This window comes from Oreochromis niloticus, linkage group LG5 (assembly GCF_001858045.2).
Source record: "Oreochromis niloticus isolate F11D_XX linkage group LG5, O_niloticus_UMD_NMBU, whole genome shotgun sequence".
Lineage (NCBI taxonomy): Eukaryota > Metazoa > Chordata > Actinopteri > Cichliformes > Cichlidae > Oreochromis > Oreochromis niloticus.
The window spans coordinates 5809112-5828268 of NC_031970.2; the positions used below are offsets into that span (position 1 = coordinate 5809112).

Consider the following 19157-nt stretch of genomic DNA (forward strand, 5'->3'; position numbering starts at 1 on the left):
AGCAATCCTTCCAATAAAGATGACTGATTGTTTTTTTTTTATATCTCACATGTGCATTAGTGCACATTTTCAGATATAAAACAAGTCCAAAGGATGCATAAAAATGTACATGAAAAAATAAAAGGCTGCTGTACGCTACACACCTTTTCATAAAGTTAATAAAATTCACTAGCACTTATGATTATTCTGTAATGTTTATACATGGCAACCTTAAAAATAAATGCAAAAACTGGAACAGTGCAGTCTGATGGGCCTGCTTTAAATAATTTAGATGGATTAGGTCTAACATAGTTACCATGCAGAAACACATGAAAATAGCTGGTCTTTGTATTGATAGTGCTAAAAATGCAGTGTTGATAATGAACTGAATGAACAGTGCACAAACATTCTGGAACAAACATGTTAATATGGAGACAGTGACCAATATGTCTAACAGAAAATTATACATACTGCTCAACCGCTCCACTAATTAACAACTAAACCTTTAAGATGCACTGGGTAATAACCTAGGCTTATCTTATCCAGGTTTAATTACCCCGTTGGAAATAACAACTAAATAAAGAAGACAGGAGTCTGTTTTCATTTATGTGTTTTCTATTTAGCATCTGACTGTTTTCTGTTTCACAAAACAAAAAACATTCAGAATAAATTCTTTCTGTTTTGTCATATCAGTAAAAATGTAAAGACATTTTCTTGTTTTCTACAGTCATTGGTTTACACCTATTTTTCCTGTGACTTCCTGTTTATAACGAACACTTTTAAAAAAATTCTTAGTAGCCAAAAACTTCTCTAGACTTTAAGGAATTATTGACCCACCTGAATTTTCCTGCAGTTGGACTGTTCGTGTTTTCATCTGGCGCCACCTTGTGGTAGTGCCTCGTCTCACCGCCTTTTCTGCACCTTTGTTATCATTGGTTCAAAATGTCACAGTCACCTTGTTGACCAATGACACCAGCTCGCCTCTGTTCCATGCATGCTCCTCCCCCTTTGTTACAAACACAGACACTCACACACACCAGCCTCCCCCTCCCCGCCCCTGATGCCAGCCACTCCGCGCCTGGACTGGTCTGCATGTTTTTTGAGGCGGTATAATCTGAAAGCGGCCGACATATTATGGAGCAGACGTCTTGTTGATGGAGATGTGGCGGTGCATGAAGAAAAGGTAATCACGTTTTGCATATTTATATATGCACTAAATATCCTTCGGGCTAGTTCTAAGCTGACGGCGGTGACTCTCCCCTGTGTGTGTATGTGTGTGTGTGTGTGTGTAATCAGTGTATCGCTACATTGTTATACATTGCCATTTGTTTTTCATTCCTCTCGCAAATACTGCGATCACAGCTGGTCTCCGCGGCGGTGATGAATTATGATCGGCGTTAAACGAGCAGAGAAACACGGAGAGGGAATTCTGACTCTACGTAATCCATCTGGACATCAGGGGGGGAGATGAGGACCGTGATGGCTTCGATGAAAGCGGCGTTTTTCTTGTTTCTGCACTGGGGTGAGTTCATCCGCGGCTGTGCTCGTACCTGTCTCACCATCTGTCACACGGTGGTACATTTGCATGATTACACGATCACACTGTTTATTTGCATATCATTTACAGCAGGTGGCTTTATTTTCATGATTTGGTTCACCATGTTCTTGTTAGTTTGCCTTATCTTTGAAACATTCCTAAGCGCTGGAAATCCTTTTTTTTCTTTCTCATACCTGAATTTCAAATGCAGAAAAAAAACATAGGAGAAAAGTCTACTATCAGACAAAACTCTGAGGGTGTGCGGGTGTGGCTTCCAGGAAGCCCGTAGGAAAGGTTGAGTTGAGTAGGACACGGAAATAATGGCTATATAATAATATTTTACGGTATTTACTCCATAGTAATGCTCAGTAGTTGCTGGAGATTTGTGTAACTGCGAGTTTCTATGGTTTCTGTCCTTCCTGTGGACATGCTACTGTTCCTTGTGAAATTTAAGATGTACCATCTGAACACAGAAGCGTTGTAGTTGAGGTGTTTCTTGCAGAGATATTGTTTTTTAAAAGTATCAGACAAATTTGTGATACTTAAAGTAATGACTCATTGGATGCGCATTGGGGAAATAAACTGCAAATGCTTTTAGATTTATACGTCAGCTGTACAGTTTGACTACACAGAGGGAGAACAGCATATGGATGACACAGTTTTTATCGGCATCACATTAGTCATAAGTCCAATTATCACATTTAAAAACTGGACGGGCAGGCTTCCTCTGGGAGAGATCTGTATCAGTCACAGGTTTGTGTTTTAACATGCGTTTCCATGTGGGGGTCTTGATTAGAAGCTTAGGGGCCCCGTTGTTGCGCAGACAGTAATCCAGACAGTACTGAGCATCGTGACAAGCTGCGGTGTCCCCCCTGTCCTATCAGCCCGAGCCCATTGTTAATTAGGACTTGATCCGCTTAAGCCTCTAGTCCCTCTAGTCTCCCATGTCATTATCTGTGGGCGTGTTGTACTGGGGTGTAGCTCTGTGAGAACGCACGGGTTGTTTTTGGGCACTCGCGAGCGCACACAGACCAAAAGTGCCTGAACGCACTTGTCTTGTATTTCTAGTTGTTCAGGTAGTCATCATTCATTTTCAGTGAGTTAAGAGGCTGTGTTGGCTTTTAGGCACCAAATGAAAAATGAACTTGTTTACTGAATATTAAAGGTGCTTATCACCTTTGTTTTTGTATTTCTTTTCTTGGTTTAAAATGTTCTGAACCTGAATTATTTTTCCTCAAAATGTTTTTTTTTTTCTGTTATCTTTCCGGTGGCTGTCTGCATAAATCAATGTCTCAGCAAGCTACTAATGAAATTTGTTGCCAATTCATGTTCTATAATTGATTATCTGTCTAACAAGTTGTCAACAACTGGCAAATGTCACTCCAAAACCAGTGTGTTATGTTTCATATAGGAGCTAAAAACTTCTGAGTTATCAGGATGTGGGTGCTGACAAACCTGTTGCACTCTCACACAGCTCAACTATTGTTAGTACGCCTGCAACAGAAAGGAATCTGTATATATGTACATATTAGAGATGGCACGATACCACTTTTTTATGTCCGATACCGATACCGATATCATAAATTTGGAAATCTGCCGATACCGATATGAATCCGATATTGTGTTTTTTAATCAATAAAACTGTTTTTTTTTAATATCTTGCTGCATTTTGTATAAGTTCATACTCAAGTTTAAATAAACAACAACACTAAAGCTATTCTGTTATACCTGTGTGTAAAAAATACACTGCACCCAAAATATTTCATAGTTCAGCAACACTGATCAATCTAATAAACCTTACCTAACTTAAAACCTAACTTAAACCTACTCCATCCTCCCTATTCTGGTATTTTAAAGAGTACTTAGCAGAAATATTAAGCAACCTAACTAATAGGGTTGCAAACTCCCAGCAAAAAAAAAAAAAAAATTGGGAACCACCCACCCTCCACCTCATGATGCTTAATCGACGTAATCAACTTTAATTTGATGCAGGGTGGAAAAAAATGCACAGAAACAAATTATTTTTCAAGAATAATTAAATAGATTCAACATCTTTCTTCAACAGAATTGCAGAATTCACAGATGGTACCTTCCCAAAGGAAAAAGTACTATAGCTTACTAGGGTATATAGACTTAAGAGTTACTATATATAGTAATGGACTTCTATACATTTTACATCAGATTAAAACTTTGGGTGTAAGATTCAGATAATTATTTATTAAAAGCTACATATTTTAAATGAGAATAAGAAAGAAAAGTATGTCTTTGTGCCCCCTTTTCCCTGTTCATTCCCTATCGCCCCCCTGGCTGCACTTTGCTAGATCCGCCCCTGCACAATTACCAGCCGTCAGCTACGCAGAAAAGGATCCTGGTGTAGAAAGTAATATTAAATAAATTCTAACAACAGCTTATCAAGCTTAAAGGTGCTGCTGTTGTTCCACCGCTGGTTTCCTCTTTCTGGTGCAAAGTGGGCCAAAAACAAAGAAGAGAGACGGACTCACGACAGAAAAGCCGATCAGCTGATCGTTAAGCAGTTTCACGATTGAAGTAGCGGCAGGAAGGTGAGGGAGAGAGAGGCAGTCGCTCCATATATCGGTTGTTAAGCTTAACACGGGACGCTTTACAAACATTCACAGATGAACTTACACACTTGCTTTACTTCTCTCTGGGATAACTTCCTCGGAGATGAAATGCTGGTTTGGTAGAGAGGCTACAAATACACACAGCCGCTCTATCACGTGAGCACACTGCTCCGAAGTGCTACGGTTATGAGCCGAGTTACGCCGTGTTGCAAGTTTTGTGAGATGCTTTTTTTGATACTTAATGGATCGGATTACATTTTTTATTTTTCGCCGATATCCGATCCAGTAATTTAGGTCAGTATCGGACCGATACCGATACGTAATATCGGATCGGTCCATCTCTAGTACATATATATATAATTTAAGAAGTACCCAGTGGAAGTTGTCAGTGGACTCATGAATGACCACTGTGCTGCTTTGGAGGCCCTCGATTGGATCCTGCTGCTGTTTGAAACCTGCATTTGTGCAATTAACTCACATGACTATTGTGTAGATAGTGTGAGACTTACCAGCTGGTGTCTCATGCTAAAAGCAAGCAAAACTTTGTCTAATGACACATTTATTTGCAACCTACATTTGTCATCAACTAACTGTATTTTGTGTGAAAGTTCATGTTAAAATCAGAAGCATTATCTCATCTGAGAATACATGTTCTTTACCTTTTTTAAAGAAGAGAAACTACTGTTACGGGTCCGAAATTGAGGACGAGAGTAAAACAATGATGGTCCAGAAGAGGTCGGTCAAACAATTGATTTTAATGAATACACGCAGCGTGGGGAGATGTAAACTGCAAAACATCAGTTGTAAACCCCCGTCCAAAAATACACTTCAGATTGCTTTTATAACATCAGGGTATTATAACGCCCCCTCTTGCGTTTACAAGCACATAACTTGCATCTTAAGAACATTATTTGCCTCTTCTACAGATAATGATCAATTTTAAGAGATAAATGCAGAGACAGGAGTTCCCCTTTCTGGCATCCTTTTCCAAATATGGTGATGAGGTCCCCATGGACTTGTCCTCCTCTTTGGCCCATCTTCTGTCACCTGTTACTAGGCAAACTCAAATGCAACAAGAAGCTGAATACATTCAGGCCTTTGCTCAGCTACTATTTTACTGTAACAATATACTCAGCATATAAGCTTTTAAGATTATAGATTTAACTCAACGATTTAAAGTGGTTATAACTGCACCTGTAATAAACATGTTAATATGTGATTATGATAACCCCTGTAATACAAATTATAACATAATGCCAGCAACTTCAATAAATGCTTTAATGAAATGATAATTAATGCAATGATAAAGATGATGGTTATGTAAAATAATCCCTGTAATTCTACACTACTTATTTGTAATGTATGTTCTCTGAGAATGCAGACCCTGTTAAAATTAGACTCTGTGTGTAATGAATATTTTGGAAAGTACCAAAAATAAGAGATACAGGTCATTGTGTGACAAGTTTCAGGGCATGTGGCTTAAAAAAGAGTTTGTGTTTAAGTAGTTCAATTTGTTTCTGGGAATTTAGGGGAGGCCAGACCATGAGACTCAGAAATACAGTGATACTGCAACCCTGAAGCTGGCTGCCCTCACTCCTCGGGCACTCGGTAAGGGTGACGTGGAAAGAGCTTTACTCATTTTTAGGTTTACTTTAGCCTTGAGTAAAGTGTCCTCCCTCAATTTCACTGTGACTTCTAGTTTACAGTTCCAGCTTTAGCTAATTCCATCGCCATTTGCTAAATGCCTTTCACTTACACTCGAAAAAGTTGATGCACACCTCGACAACAGCACTGTTTTGTAAATACAGCACTTACAGTTGATCCCTATAATAGGCAGAAGTTAGTCCCAATTGCAGAACTACTAAGCATGAAAGCCAATTACCCAGATTTTATTTGAAGAAGATAAAAGTCAGTTCTGCAGATCGAAGTCTGGTGTTGCGGCGTTAGCACATGCAGTAATAAGGTCTTGGGTTTGACTCCAGCATCTGGCCTTTCTGTGTGGAGTTTGCACGTTCTCTCTGACTTCCTTAGTGGGGTTGGGTAAATCTGCGATTGGCCATAGGTGTGACAGACTGGCAACTGTCCAGGGTGTTATATTTATCACATATAATCATATTTCTGTCACTGTATTTGGAAAGGAAATGCTCAAATGTGTATTTGTTAGTAGATTGATAGAAAGTAGAGCTGCAGCTGTTTTATGCATCATGACCTGTTTCTTTGACCTTGCATGTTTCATTTCAGATTTTTCTAATATCCATTCCATTGTTTTTGATTTTTCTAGGTAGTTTTATTCTTTATAGTTACAAACAATAAAGAAATTACAGCCACTATCAAATTTACTGTGAATGTAGAACTCTCTGTGTATAATATTATGGCCTAACAATATTAAGGAGCCCACTGAGATCAGTTTATTTTATTTGTTTTGCATGTTTTTCTGTTTTGAGGTAACTCACCCAGAGCGCCAGCACGAGTGTTTCTTCTCTGCAGCTGTTTAAAGTATTGATTCCCTGTAAGCCAGCCATCAGCTCAGGATATCGATCACCGAGTCCATGTACCAAACACGCCACGAGGAATTGACACTGTTCCGGCTTCCGGTCTTTCACACTCACCAGATCTGCCGTTTTTTTTCTTCGTCTTACTGTGTTTTTCTTTTCCAGTGCTCCAGCATGCTCTGTGCCGTCATGTTGCTGTCCCTGCTGGACCCCTCTACCGTGTCGCTGGCTTCCCTCTCTCCCTGCCCTGTGCTGTGTCAGGATATGAAGGCTCACGTACGCAAGACTTTGAGTGGTTTCTGTTTAGGGACGATGCCGCCGGAAGGCAGATGGGAGTGGTGTCCACCAGGGACAAGGGTTTCCCTTACGCCCCATTCCAGCCACGTGTGACAAGTGGGGAGGTAAGAGTGGAGCGGGATTCAGGGGACAAGGTCCGGCTGATCATCCAAAGGCTCCGGCCTGATGACCAAGGGAAATATGAGTGCTACACTCCCAGCACAGACAGCTCCTATCAAGGGAACTACAGTGCCACAGTAGCTGTCAAAGGTAAGACATGAGCTGACTCAAAGTTCTACAGGTATATAAAGAGCTGGCGTTATTATACCCGATATACTCCTGTCACTGTCAACAAATGTCTGTCCCAAAGCTCATTGTTTCCTATCAGAGATGTCACACATACTGCATTTGTTAGGCTTATACTTGCCCATGTTGTTGGTGTAGCCACAAAAGTTTACAGTGGCAATAATTTTGGGCAACACTGGAGGTTTATGGCCCACAGGAAAAAGATGAGTCATGCATTGTAGATCAGTTCATTCTTTCCTTTCTGCCTTTCCATGCAATTTTATTACGTTTGTATAAAGAATATGAACATATCCAGGCCTGGTCTGGTTCCGAAAACAGGAAGTCATATAGAAAGTGAAACCTTTGTGATGCAGCACATGAAAAGAATCCAAGCAGGGACTCATTAACAACGGAACTTTCCAATATTTCCAGTGTTTGTCGCAACTTCACAGGCTGCAAATATCTCTCGAAACTACGCTTGAAAAATGTCTTTTACTGAGGGAAAACCCCCACTCAGCACATCCACACATGTCTGTGGATGCGACCAAGACAGTGGAATTTTTATGTCTTTAACCTGTGTGGACTGTGATTGAATTACGGCTTTTTGTAAACGTAGTGGAGTTTTGACCAGATGTTTAATCATTTGTAAATGTATTACAGCTGAATATTTATCCATTTATAGTTCCTAAACCACAATCGTTCAAAGAACAGACACAGTCTGATGTCTTTTAGTTTAAAAGTCATTGAAAACAAAACAAAAATAGATAAATGAAACATGAAAAAGTTGCACGTGAATAAAATGGCTGAACCCTTAACAGGACAGCGTCTCATCATTTTAGGGAAGAACTGTTTTAAAAAGTCAGGACTTGATACTGAACTGGATACGACTGGAAAGGTCAGCAATGGCAGATTTAAAACCTTATTTAATAAAGTTTCATTAGATAGATTAAAAATGTGAGTATTTGTTGTTGCTCATAGTGTTCTTACTTTGTAGAAAACACGTTGCTGTCTGCTGTTCTCTAAAGAAAGACTAGTTTTGGTGTTGAACTCATATCAGCGAGTAGGACCATTGAATTTATGCCAGTCATAGTTTAGCTGTGATGTACTTGGAAGTGGAGAACAAACTGTATGAGAAGCTTGTATCAGCTGCTCGGTGCTACTCCAGCAGAGAGGATGTCATGTTTAGTGATTAAGTGCAACTTTAGGAGTCCTAAGTAATTATTTCTTCTCACCATCTGGAGTTTGTCTTTTTATTTTCTGTTTCTATTTCCCCCTGAATTCTTTGCACTTATACCGTGATTCATCTGCCAAAGTTATTTGGGTTATTTTACACCAGTCAGTTCTTTTTTTATGAGTCATCTTCCTCGTGTTCAGTTTGCTGCGTGTTAGTTTTGCAGCAGAGTATCTTAGCAATAGCTCACTAATCCTCTCTTCCTTTGGCAAACCAAGTGCCCAAAGCCAAGAGGGAGGTAAAAGGCCTGGAGTCACTCTTAGCAGATCCATTTCATGATTCACTTTATTGCTCTAAACATAGATGCATCTAAACACTACACAGGCATTAGAAATTGAATTTGCCAATTTTTCTCCTCCCATGTCTCCTGGAGTGCTCTGTGTAATATGATTGTCTGTCTGTGTACACCCACAGTGATCCCTGACACGCTCCAGATCAGCTATTCCCGCTCACTCACCGGCCAATCTGTGGCAGAAGGGGCTTCGTTAACCCTGACGTGCTCAGCCAGCATCCAATCAGAGCAGCTCACCCATCTGTCCATCACATTTGGGAAGCGTGGTGGTGCAGAGGGATCGCCGAGTGGGGCCGGAGAAGAGGTCAGCACCGTCAGAGAGATTATCTCCATTGACAAGCTTCTCGGGGTCGTTCCCGGACGTTTCTACAAGAAACGCTACGATGACGGGGAGATCACTCTGGAGAAGAGAAACGGCGAGGGCGGGCAGGGTGTGTACGTGATGAAGATGACAGCGGTGCAGCCAGATGACAGCGGCTCGTATTTCTGCGAGGCCTCACAGTGGATTCTGGACCCCAATCGATCGTGGCAGAAGATCGCACAGAGGACGCTGGATATTGGCAACTTGACCGTTCAGCAACTAGGTCAGTGTAACTCAGAAACTGCCCCAGTAGCTGTGCTGCCATTTGACAAAGCTGTGATAGCCTGTGGCAAGTTCCAAGGTCGCAACAAACATATTGAACTGCATGCAGCTCGTTGTTGAAAGAACATAAACTGTAAAGCTGATATAGCTGGTAATAAAACCTCACAGTGGGTTTTTTATTTAATCATAAATTACACTGCAGAACAAATGATAGACAATAAAAGCAAAGCAGGAGGAATAAGACAAAGTCGTGTTTCTGCTGGTAAGTTTGAGCCTCTTGATTGTGTTTTTGTTGTTGCCATGGAAGTGGTGTCAGTCAGCCTGGGCTTGCAGGGCCTTTGGGTACACTGGACTCTGTCCAGCTCCCAGGCTCTGGGTGTTTGTCTTAGTTATTCACTGGATGTCTAGCTTGCTGGGTGATTAGTTCGCTGACTAGCTGGACAAGCAGCTGATTAAATAGCAGGATGCACATTTGTATGCAGTTTGTTGCACTGTTTGCAACAATCTCACTGTTTAGCTTTTTCCTGGGACAATGGATTCCAATAATTACGGCTGTAACTGAAGACTTTTGAGCAATCCATTATCCCATTACTTTCTGGCCAGTGACGAATATCTTCGAATCAGTATTACAATCGCTTTTATTGTCATATTGCAAGATCGAGAAGCTAAGCAATTCTTACATTTGGCCATTTCTTTTTCAGTTTTTGCATTTTTCCTTGAAAACGGGCCCTCGCCACCATTTTTTTTTTCAAGTTAAACTCTCATTCATCTTGTTGATTTTTCAGGTGGATTTAAAAGGTTAATAGAAGGCTGTCTGGGCAGCTGAATAACTGCCTGTCGCTTCGCTGTTTGGCTCATTTTAAATTCTGAGGCGCTTTTGTAGATTAAAAGGATTAAGTAATCTATTTTTCTCACATTGGCTTTTCTGGGCTAGATTCCTGTAAAAGGAGCACAGGTGTGTCTGTCAGTCCTCCCTCGAGCTCATCTCTAATGCGCTGCAATGATGCATGTTTTGTAAGTTTTCTAATAGAAAAATACAGAGAATATTTTTTGCTCCTTTTAAAAAAATGGGTCACATTGTGTTTCTTCAGGAAAAATAATTGGTTGAGTTAAAGCTCATCAGAGCTCATCAATGCATGCATTGTTTATCTTTTACACTGGCACTCACTGACGAGCACCATTTGGTTTCGTGTCTTCTGGCCTCTATTGTCTAACTAATACAATAGGCTGACTCATCTCCTTTTGTTGATATAAATGTCTATTATTGAGGAGCCTCGTTTGTTTAGAGAAGTTTTGTGGTTAGAAGAGGCTTTGCACACACAAGCGGCTTATACTCACGTTTTGTGCTGCGCTATTTCAGTTAAAGGCAGTTAATTGTTTCAGTTGTTGAGTGCAGTAGATTATTACAATAAACACTGTGTGGCAGTGGCTTATGTACGTGTACATAAATACCCACTTTTTTTTCGTGTATATGTACACGATACAGTGTTGGACAGTATTTTAAAACGGACCAAAAAGTGCGGCAGCAGGGGATTTATGGGTTCGTGAGCTGGCCCCACCCACACTAACCCAACACACACTCACAAAAATCTCACAATTTTGATTGCGAGATATAAAATGACGTCTTGCTAGATCCTCATCTTATAACCAGTGATAGGATTGGAGAAAAGCTAGCACAATGGGGCTCTGGGATCACTAGTTAACCAAGAAATGCTTCAGACATTAGAAAGGGAACTTTCATAGTGGTGTTTTGTTCTCCAGTACTTAAAATCAACCAGTATCTCCACGATGCTACATTTGCCACCGTTGATGCAGTATCTATATACAGCCCCAGGTTCCCCAAAGGTTGTGACGCTGTGTAAAATGTAAATAAAAATAATATAGACCAATTTGAAAACCTCACAAACATATTTTATTCACAGTTGAACAACAAATTGAATGTTTGAACTGAGGAGAACAGCTGCTGGACTTTTGGAAGTGTCCAAAGGTTTTCAGTCGATGGGAGGTGTGGACTGCAGCCAGGCCATATCCCACCCATACTGTTGTAATAGCTGGAGGAGGTCAGTATTGAAGGCCCTCCCTAATAAGAGACAACATCTGGATGGGAGAACATGTTGCTCTAAAAGCTGTGTCTAACTTTCAGCGTTGATGGGTCCATAATGCACTTCCATACCATCAGAGATGGAGGGTTTTAACCTGCATGTGTGGATGGCACAGTGAGCTGTGTTAACAGACAGTGATTCCTGGAAGTGTTTCTGGGGACAGAATCGTGCCTGTTTTTAATCTGGTGCTGCCCGAGGGCCCAAAGATCACAGACATCTAATATTTGATGATTTTCATCCTCTTGCTTTGCGCAGAGATTTCTCCAGATTCTTTTAATCTTTTGATGACATTATGTAGTGCATTTTCTGCAGATCCGTGACCCTCTGACCATCTTTACTTCTGAGAAGCTCTGCCTCTCTAAGATGCTCTTTTTACACCCAGTCATGTTACTGACTTGTTGCCAATCAGCATAAATAGTTAACAAAATGTTTCTCCAGCTGCTTCTTCTTAATTGCACTTACTTTTCCAGCCTTTCTTGAGACATGTTGCTCAATTCAAAATGAAAAACTATATTTCATGGCAACATTTGATATGTTTTCATGTTTCAAATAGACAAAATAAATCACACAAACAAATCTCCTAAAAAACTGTAGCAGATGAACAGATGAACAGCCTGCGCCTATACTCATTCAACCCTTACACTCTATTACCTTCACAGGTGGAAATATTGTTAAAGTGGTTACTATTAGCATTGTAATATTTTATTTTTTAAGTACTGTTGTAGTCATGTTAGGTTTAAGTCTTTTTTTGCTTGTTATACTTCGACACACTTGATGGGTGATATCGATTTTATCGTGGTCATTAAATGTGTGCAGTACAAAAGAAGCTACGCTAGCCTTTCAGCAGAAGTGATACCTGCAGTACATTTTTCCTGTTGTAGTCCAGATTAAATGCTGTTTGCAGCCATCCACCAAGAAGATTTACTGGGACTTAAACTCTGTCTCGTCCTCTCTCCAGCCGAGTCTCTGCGTGTAACATCCTCGCCCACAGGGGAGGTTACTCTGCAGATCGGTTCCCCTCTCATCCTGACCTGTGAGATTTTGGGGCTGCCGCCTGAAGTCAACTCAGGCCTGCTGGTTCAGTGGATGAAAAGGGGATCCATAAGCAGCGATTCAGTCGGGGCCGGAGGAGTCGAGGTAATCTTGTTATTCTGTTAACGTTTTCAGACCATTAAAAGTTCAAGTTTGAGTCAAAATGTAAATGAAGTACGTATGTGTTTCCTCTCAATCATCGGTAAATGAGAAATAGTTTCAGGTGTGTCGAACCACATTTCAGTTTCTAGTCTAACCCCTCCTGACGCACTTTGATATCTGTTAAGGTGGAGGTGGCCCAGATGACCCCGAATGGCATTGTGAGCTGGGGGGATGACCTCAGCAGAGCTAGTGGCGGGTCTATGGAGAAAGCAGCAGAGGGAAAGTACTCTCTGAAGCTCTTCTCAGCTCAGCCTGCCGACTCAGGGGTGTATCGGTGTGTGGTGAGTGTGTACGCCGGAAGAAGAAACCCCGGACAGTCTGTGCCCGCAACACTCACCCAGCGGTCGGAGGGAGTCACCGTCAACCTGAAGACAAAAGGTGAGACTCTGCAGTCACACATGGGCTGAGATTACTGGAATGCTCCAGTTTAAGCCATAGTCACACATGAACTGTGGGCAGTGCTGGGAAGGCTATGAGGTAATCTGCTTCAGATGTTTGCTCAGGACTGGAAATACTTGCTGTGTTCAGGCGTGGGAGCTGCCTCAGTGTAGCGTGCAGGAGGCAAGACATATGCCGCACCTCTCGCTGGTTATCAATTCACTGCACAATTACTCGCTCAAAAGGCTGTTTAATGTCTGGTCGATCACATCCAATATTTGTAACCACACTAACAGCAGGGTTTCCACGTTGCTCCAGATTGAAGACACTCAGGACCAATGCTGCATGTCATTTCCTGTAGTCTCACTGACTTTTCAAATTTAGTCACTTTTGAAATTTCTAATCCTTGTTTGCTGGACTGACATGGAGTTTGGTACATGCATTCAAGTCCCTGGGTGAAGGCTTTTAGTCTCGTTCGTTCCATTGTTTATCATATTGACTTTTCAGGAACTGTTGTATTGTTTTAAACAGAAATGATTTAAATTTCCAGATTTATTGAGTGTCTTGGTGGCCTGGAGCTCTGGGATGTGGGCCATTTGGCTGCGCTCTGCTGTTGAAATCTGCAATCGTATACTAAAATCTCTTTCCCAGCTTCACTGATATCTCTCTAAGTTTCAAATGTATTTTTAAAATTTCTAAAATATTCGTAGTTCTCCCCTGTGTTATAGATTTTATTCTATATGCAGCACTTTTACTGAAATTCTTTTAATAAGCCAGTTTGGTTTTCTTCAGCTGTGTGTGATTTTCTTTTTCTTTAACAGAACTTCATGTTGGCTAAACTTCCGTCTGCTCCTACAGTCATTCGTCGTTCTTTAACTTTGCTTAGTTTATCTTCTATAAAATATTTTTCCTCTTTCTTGCACAGATGTCCTGGTTACAGCCGTGGCTCAGCTCCCTCGCGGCCCTTTGCTGAAAAGAGGCAGCACCGTCACGCTAATCTGCAACACCACCGTGACCACCACAGGTCCCGCCCAGGTTCAGGTGCACTGGCTGCGCTGGCCAATCCCTGAACGAGTTATCAAGAAGGCACCTGACGCTACGATGCTAAAACCTCCTGCTCCACCAGAACCCAAGCTCATAGCTTCCCTAATGTACAACGGTGTTTCAAATATCCACATCAACCATAGCGAGATTAGCATCGACCGCCTGTCAGTGAATAGCTACAGACTCAGGGTTCACATGGCAACGACGGATGATCAGGGCATGTATGCCTGTCATGCTGAGGCGTGGGGACAGGACCCGCATGGAGGCTGGTACAGAACAGGGGCCAAAGCAGAGTCAAATGCAGTCAATGTTTACTTATATGCCAGAGGTAAGTGTTAATCTAATAATCTAAGTTAATAGTAATAATGTAATAATAGTAATCTGTATTATGGGTTCTATTACTAAATACATTTTTAGAACGGTGTACTTTTATCTTTTTTTTGTAAAATCAGGTGCTCTGCTGCCTGTAGACCTGTCCTGTTTCTGATTGGTCAGATGCTGTAAGCTCTACCTCTTACAGGCAAACGTGCATGTAGCCTGATTGCCAATGTAAGGGTAATTGAAGCCCCATAAGGAATAGCCAACCTGTGTATGTTGAACTTGCTTCATAGTGCAGGCCAAAGAGAGCACGGTGGGAGCTGAGCAGCTCCTGATTGAGCTGGCAAATCAAGGAAAGGGTCAAATAGGAAACCTTTGGTCCCAAGCTGGAGGTTGGCCTGAGGATGGGTTTTTGCCTGGATTGATTTCACCCTTGATACTTTCCCTGACCTCCGTAGCAAACTGCAGAGCTTGCTTCTCTGTATTTACATCTTAAATCTGTACACACACCTAAGATCTGAATCCTTGACAGCAGCAAGGTTGAACCACCTACCCTTGTTTTCCAGGTCATTGTTTAAGGGAAAAATATGTGGTGTATGTAGAATAAAGCAAGCGTGGGCTTGAATAGAGGTCTTGTTGTGCTGGTAGAGGAATCCCAGTTGGAGGAGATTACACATTAATCTTTCTGCACGTTTATCCGCTGCTACTGTACATATGCAGGTGGCTGGATGGGGGGAAAAATCTTCACTGTACCTTTGGTGTATGTGTTGTTTGACAAATTAGGTGTCTTACTATGTATAATGATATAAAATATTAGTCAAAAGCACGAGTGTGATATTTTTGGGTTAGTTGATGACCTTTTTCTGTTTGCTAGAGCATATTTAGGCCCTGATCATTGCGACTTAATGCAGCTGTTAACTGAATCACCAGAGCGGCGTGGTTTCAGTGGCACAGTCCATTAACTTGGCATTTTAGAAATGATTTTCCTTTCTCTTTTATTCAAATGTCAATTATCTGATTAATCAAAGCAGGAGATTAATGTTTATATTATGCACGTCTGCTAAAACATCGACCCACCTTTTTGTTTTAATTTAAATAAAGCTCATTTTTTTCATAGCTCTCCAATATTCATCCACATCAGATTATATCACCGCACTGCTCTCTCTCATTTCCTGTTCTCCTCAGCTGCTGACCTCCTCCTCATCCCTTTGGTGGTTGGCGTCTCTTCAGCCTTGTTTGTCGGCATCGTCATCATCGCAGCGGTAACTTGCTGCTTCATGAAGCGGCTGGCGAGGCAGCGCGCTCGAAAGTAGGCGTCCGGCGCCGCCTGTAATCTGATTGTTCACAAAGTGGCGGCGCAGAAGTAGTCGTGGAAGAAATGGCCCATAAAATAACTTCAAGAAAAAAAAAAACGAAGTAGAAAATGACTTTCGTCACCTCGTTGGTTGTTTTTCTGTGTTCTGACCTACATGTTTAACAATCAATGCCAAAAAAATTCAGTTTTATACTTTCTTGTATTTTTATATCTGAAACATATTTTCTTGAGTGTGCTAGGCTTCTGCCGCCACAGTTGCACTGCAGTCTCAAGCGTCAGGAGAAAGTGTTATTTCTTTTGAGCCAACTTGCCCCCAACATATTGTTACAGCAGGATTGTACCACATGCTACTTAACTCATCAGATGCTTTCTGTGATGCTGCGTATTAAGGTCACTGTCTATCGACTCATGGTGCAAGTTCCCCACCAACAAAGACCGTTCTGTGTTTCCAGGATTTGTTTTTGATACTGTTCCAGTGGTTCCTTCCTCAGAGTGCATGTTCTTCTTTTTACACAAAAACTAACAATGTCTAAATGTACAGTATGGTTAAGGCGCTGCTGCAGACGGTCATCGGATTGCTGATGGAAAGTTAATACGAGCAGGGATGTTCCAGCAGCGCTCTGCATGTAAACAAAGTCTTTGTCTGTTACTTAATAAGGAAGCTGCTGGCTGGGGACTTTCTGACGCTGTCCAACTGAGTACTTCATACTTGAGTTTTCTCTTCAGGCTGATAGATTTGTATAGATTTGACAAAGAGAAGACAGAAGATATATCCATAATGCACTGTTCTGAAACGTGTAAATACTCTATGGAGTTTAGCTGTTTTATTTTCTTAATGCGTTAAGACTGTGCCATTGCACCATTTTTATTTGGCAAGCACCTGTGTTTTAAGATTCTCTGCAGCAGACTACTCTGCTTTTCTAAAGCACTTGGAGAAAAAGCAGGGCTGGAATGTTTTTACTTGATTTTCTTCCAGCTGAGGATATTTGGTTGCTGTTCTTTTTCTTTTTGTGGGATTAATGGCTCCTAAGCAGTGACTGAGATAGAAAACTGTACTGATACAAATAACCCCCGCGTTATGGCGGTTAACAGGAAAAGTGTTGTGTTGCGTAACGTCATTTAGGAGTCTCATGCCCGAGGTGAAAACTTTTTCCAAGCAGTCATATGACGAGACAGTGTAGTAAAAACTCACTATAACCATCATCATTGTTATCGTGTGGTTCAGGCCATACATGCCTGCTGCCAAGACTTATTATGACTATAGCTGTCGCTGCTAACCCACAAAGATTTACAGTGTCTGCGCACTTAAAACGGGTGAAATCTATCCTCCTCTTCCCGTTGAAAGTAACACTTAAAAAATAGTTTGGTCGTGCACACGGGCCTGCACTGTGCGATCATTTAAGGATAGATATATATTCAGCGAAAAGGAGAGGAAAGCAACATTAGTTATACTTGTGGCTCTCTCATTAAAATGACTAGTTGTTTGACATTTCTAAATTTGATTACCCTGAGCTATGCTTTCTCACTTTATCTCGACTTTCTGTCTTTGTTGGAGTCTCTAGATCTCCCTGAAACCCTGATTATAAATGTTGGTCACAAACATCAGGGAATAAAATCACAGCTCTGCTTGCTTGCTGAGCCACTTTGTTCCAGATCAACTGCTTAAAGCTGATTTGTTCCCCTACATACCCGCCCACCACACAGCTACACACACACACACACACACACACACACGTGCACATCCTAGCAGCACAGCGTAGCGTTTGCTGGCTGGTTTTTCAAATGGAAGAAAGTGAGTATCTGCGTGTTCATCTCTAATCCCTGTTTATGGCTGCAGTGTCCTGCTGCCCTTCCCCCACCCTGTGTTTGACAGTCACTCGACTCACACTCGATTCATTTCAATCTCTGTTCCCTGAGAATTACCGCCAGCTGTAAGCGCTGATGTGCATCGCGTGCAGAGTATCAGAACTTCTGTATCAGTTGTATTTTTGTCGGCAGTTGTATTAAACCCTTTGATGAAGGTGTTATGTTTTGTTTCGATTGTCTACTCTGCTTTAATACCACTGTTCCCGAATGCGTCTTACTGCCATTTAAATATATGAAGGCTGTTTTTCTTTTGCTCAGTTTGTTACTTATGGTGCTTTGGCAGACCTGCCAGTTGGTACGACCAATAAACCACTCTGGGTCACCTTGTCTTGCATCGTGCTTTATTTTCTGCTGCTTAACAAACATCTGTTTTCTGCAGACAGCTTGGAAATGGTAACACTGGATGCAACTGGATCCATCCCAGTTATTGGACGACATTCTGCAGAGAAGAAAATAATCACATTTCTCTGACAAAGTGAGCTAGTAGAGCATATTTTCCATCGACAGTATGAAAACCATTAGATTTCTTGTACTTGGTGCAGTTTTTGCATTGCCACGCAAGCAGAGGATTAGTGTAAGCCTTGAGCAGTGCAGACTGTTTTAAAGTTTGTTACAGGATTTACATATTTTTAGTGATGAGTAATGAGTTTTCATAATTTGTATCTTGTGAGAAATTCATAATTTAATGACAGAAAAAGGAAATTGCATGCAGTGGAGTAACATGGGTGTAAGCTGAGCACTACAGTGAGAAAAACACTAAAACTGGAACTGAAAATAACTTATAACCTGTCAGGGGTTTAAAATATTGTGGCTAAGGTAAAAAAAAAAAGTTACTTCTCGTGCTACAGTATGTTCTGGCATTTATCTGGAAGCTCTTTCAACATGCACTAATGGAATAAATACTGTTGCAAACCAAGCATCACACAATGAGCCTGCACAGCAGGGACTGCTCGCGAAACACGAGCAAGAGTACTGAAAGGATCCAACATCAATATCCTGTATCCAGACACCACAGGACCCCCCTGAGAGTCTGTCCGTCATCAGAGGGATCAGTTTGGGTAACAGGAGGGAGATCTGCACACACTGAGGGGAGGCGGTTTTCACACTGTGGCTGTTGGGTGTATAATAATGCTGCAGTATGTGTGAGTGGGATCAAACTTTGTGAAAACCTACAGAAAATGTAATATCCTCGCTGTTTCCCTCAGATTATTGAACATTTTAGCCTCTTTAAGCCCCTTTCTTTGTTTTTTTTGTTTTCAAGGCTCACGGCTTTACTGTTGCTGTTCAAGTGAACACCGTGAAGCTTTTAGCAGATGAAAAAGTTGATATTTCTCCCGATCGTAGAAGTCCTGTTGTAAAACGAAGATTTACCAAATGAATTACCAGCTGTTCCATTTCTGCTTAATTTATATAAAAAGCTTTGCCAGTTCCCATGACCTTATGTGGCTAAATAACTAGAGATTGCACTTATTATCTTTATTTCTGCAAAGCGTCATTCCCTTTTAGATTAATATGCAGAAGATAGACTCTGACTCATTATTGGCAATGAGGTATGTATAGATATTTCCTGATAAAGAAAGCTGGAGATAAAAAAACACAATATGCTGATTTTTTTTAAATAAAGAAAATGCAAACAAATTTTATTTTCAAACAAAATTTAATGTACTAAATCCATTCATTTCT

General features: G+C 41.2%; 1 protein-coding gene across 1 annotated transcript; it reads left to right on the plus strand.

Annotated features, from left to right (window-relative positions):
- Positions 1-1009: 1009 nt before the first annotated feature.
- Positions 1010-17543, plus strand: igsf8 (immunoglobulin superfamily, member 8). The gene is made up of 8 exons (XM_003451860.5): positions 1010-1162; positions 1342-1501; positions 6756-7136; positions 8797-9258; positions 12318-12496; positions 12679-12931; positions 13857-14303; positions 15479-17543. Exons 2-8 carry the CDS (start codon positions 1447-1449, stop codon positions 15604-15606), a joined length of 1905 nt encoding a protein of 634 aa, XP_003451908.2. The 5' UTR covers positions 1010-1162; positions 1342-1446; the 3' UTR covers positions 15607-17543.
- Positions 17544-19157: the final 1614 nt, after the last annotated feature.

Excerpts from the sequence above, each read along its gene's own strand:
- igsf8 (XM_003451860.5), top strand. The coding sequence starts at position 1,447 with ATGAGGACCGTGATGGCTTCGATGAAAGCGGCGTTTTTCTTGTTTCTG. Across the intron at positions 12,497-12,678 it reads TCGGGGCCGGAGGAGTCGAG|GTGGAGGTGGCCCAGATGAC; the intron begins GTAATCTTGTTA and ends ATATCTGTTAAG. Across the intron at positions 12,932-13,856 it reads CGTCAACCTGAAGACAAAAG|ATGTCCTGGTTACAGCCGTG; the intron begins GTGAGACTCTGC and ends TTTCTTGCACAG.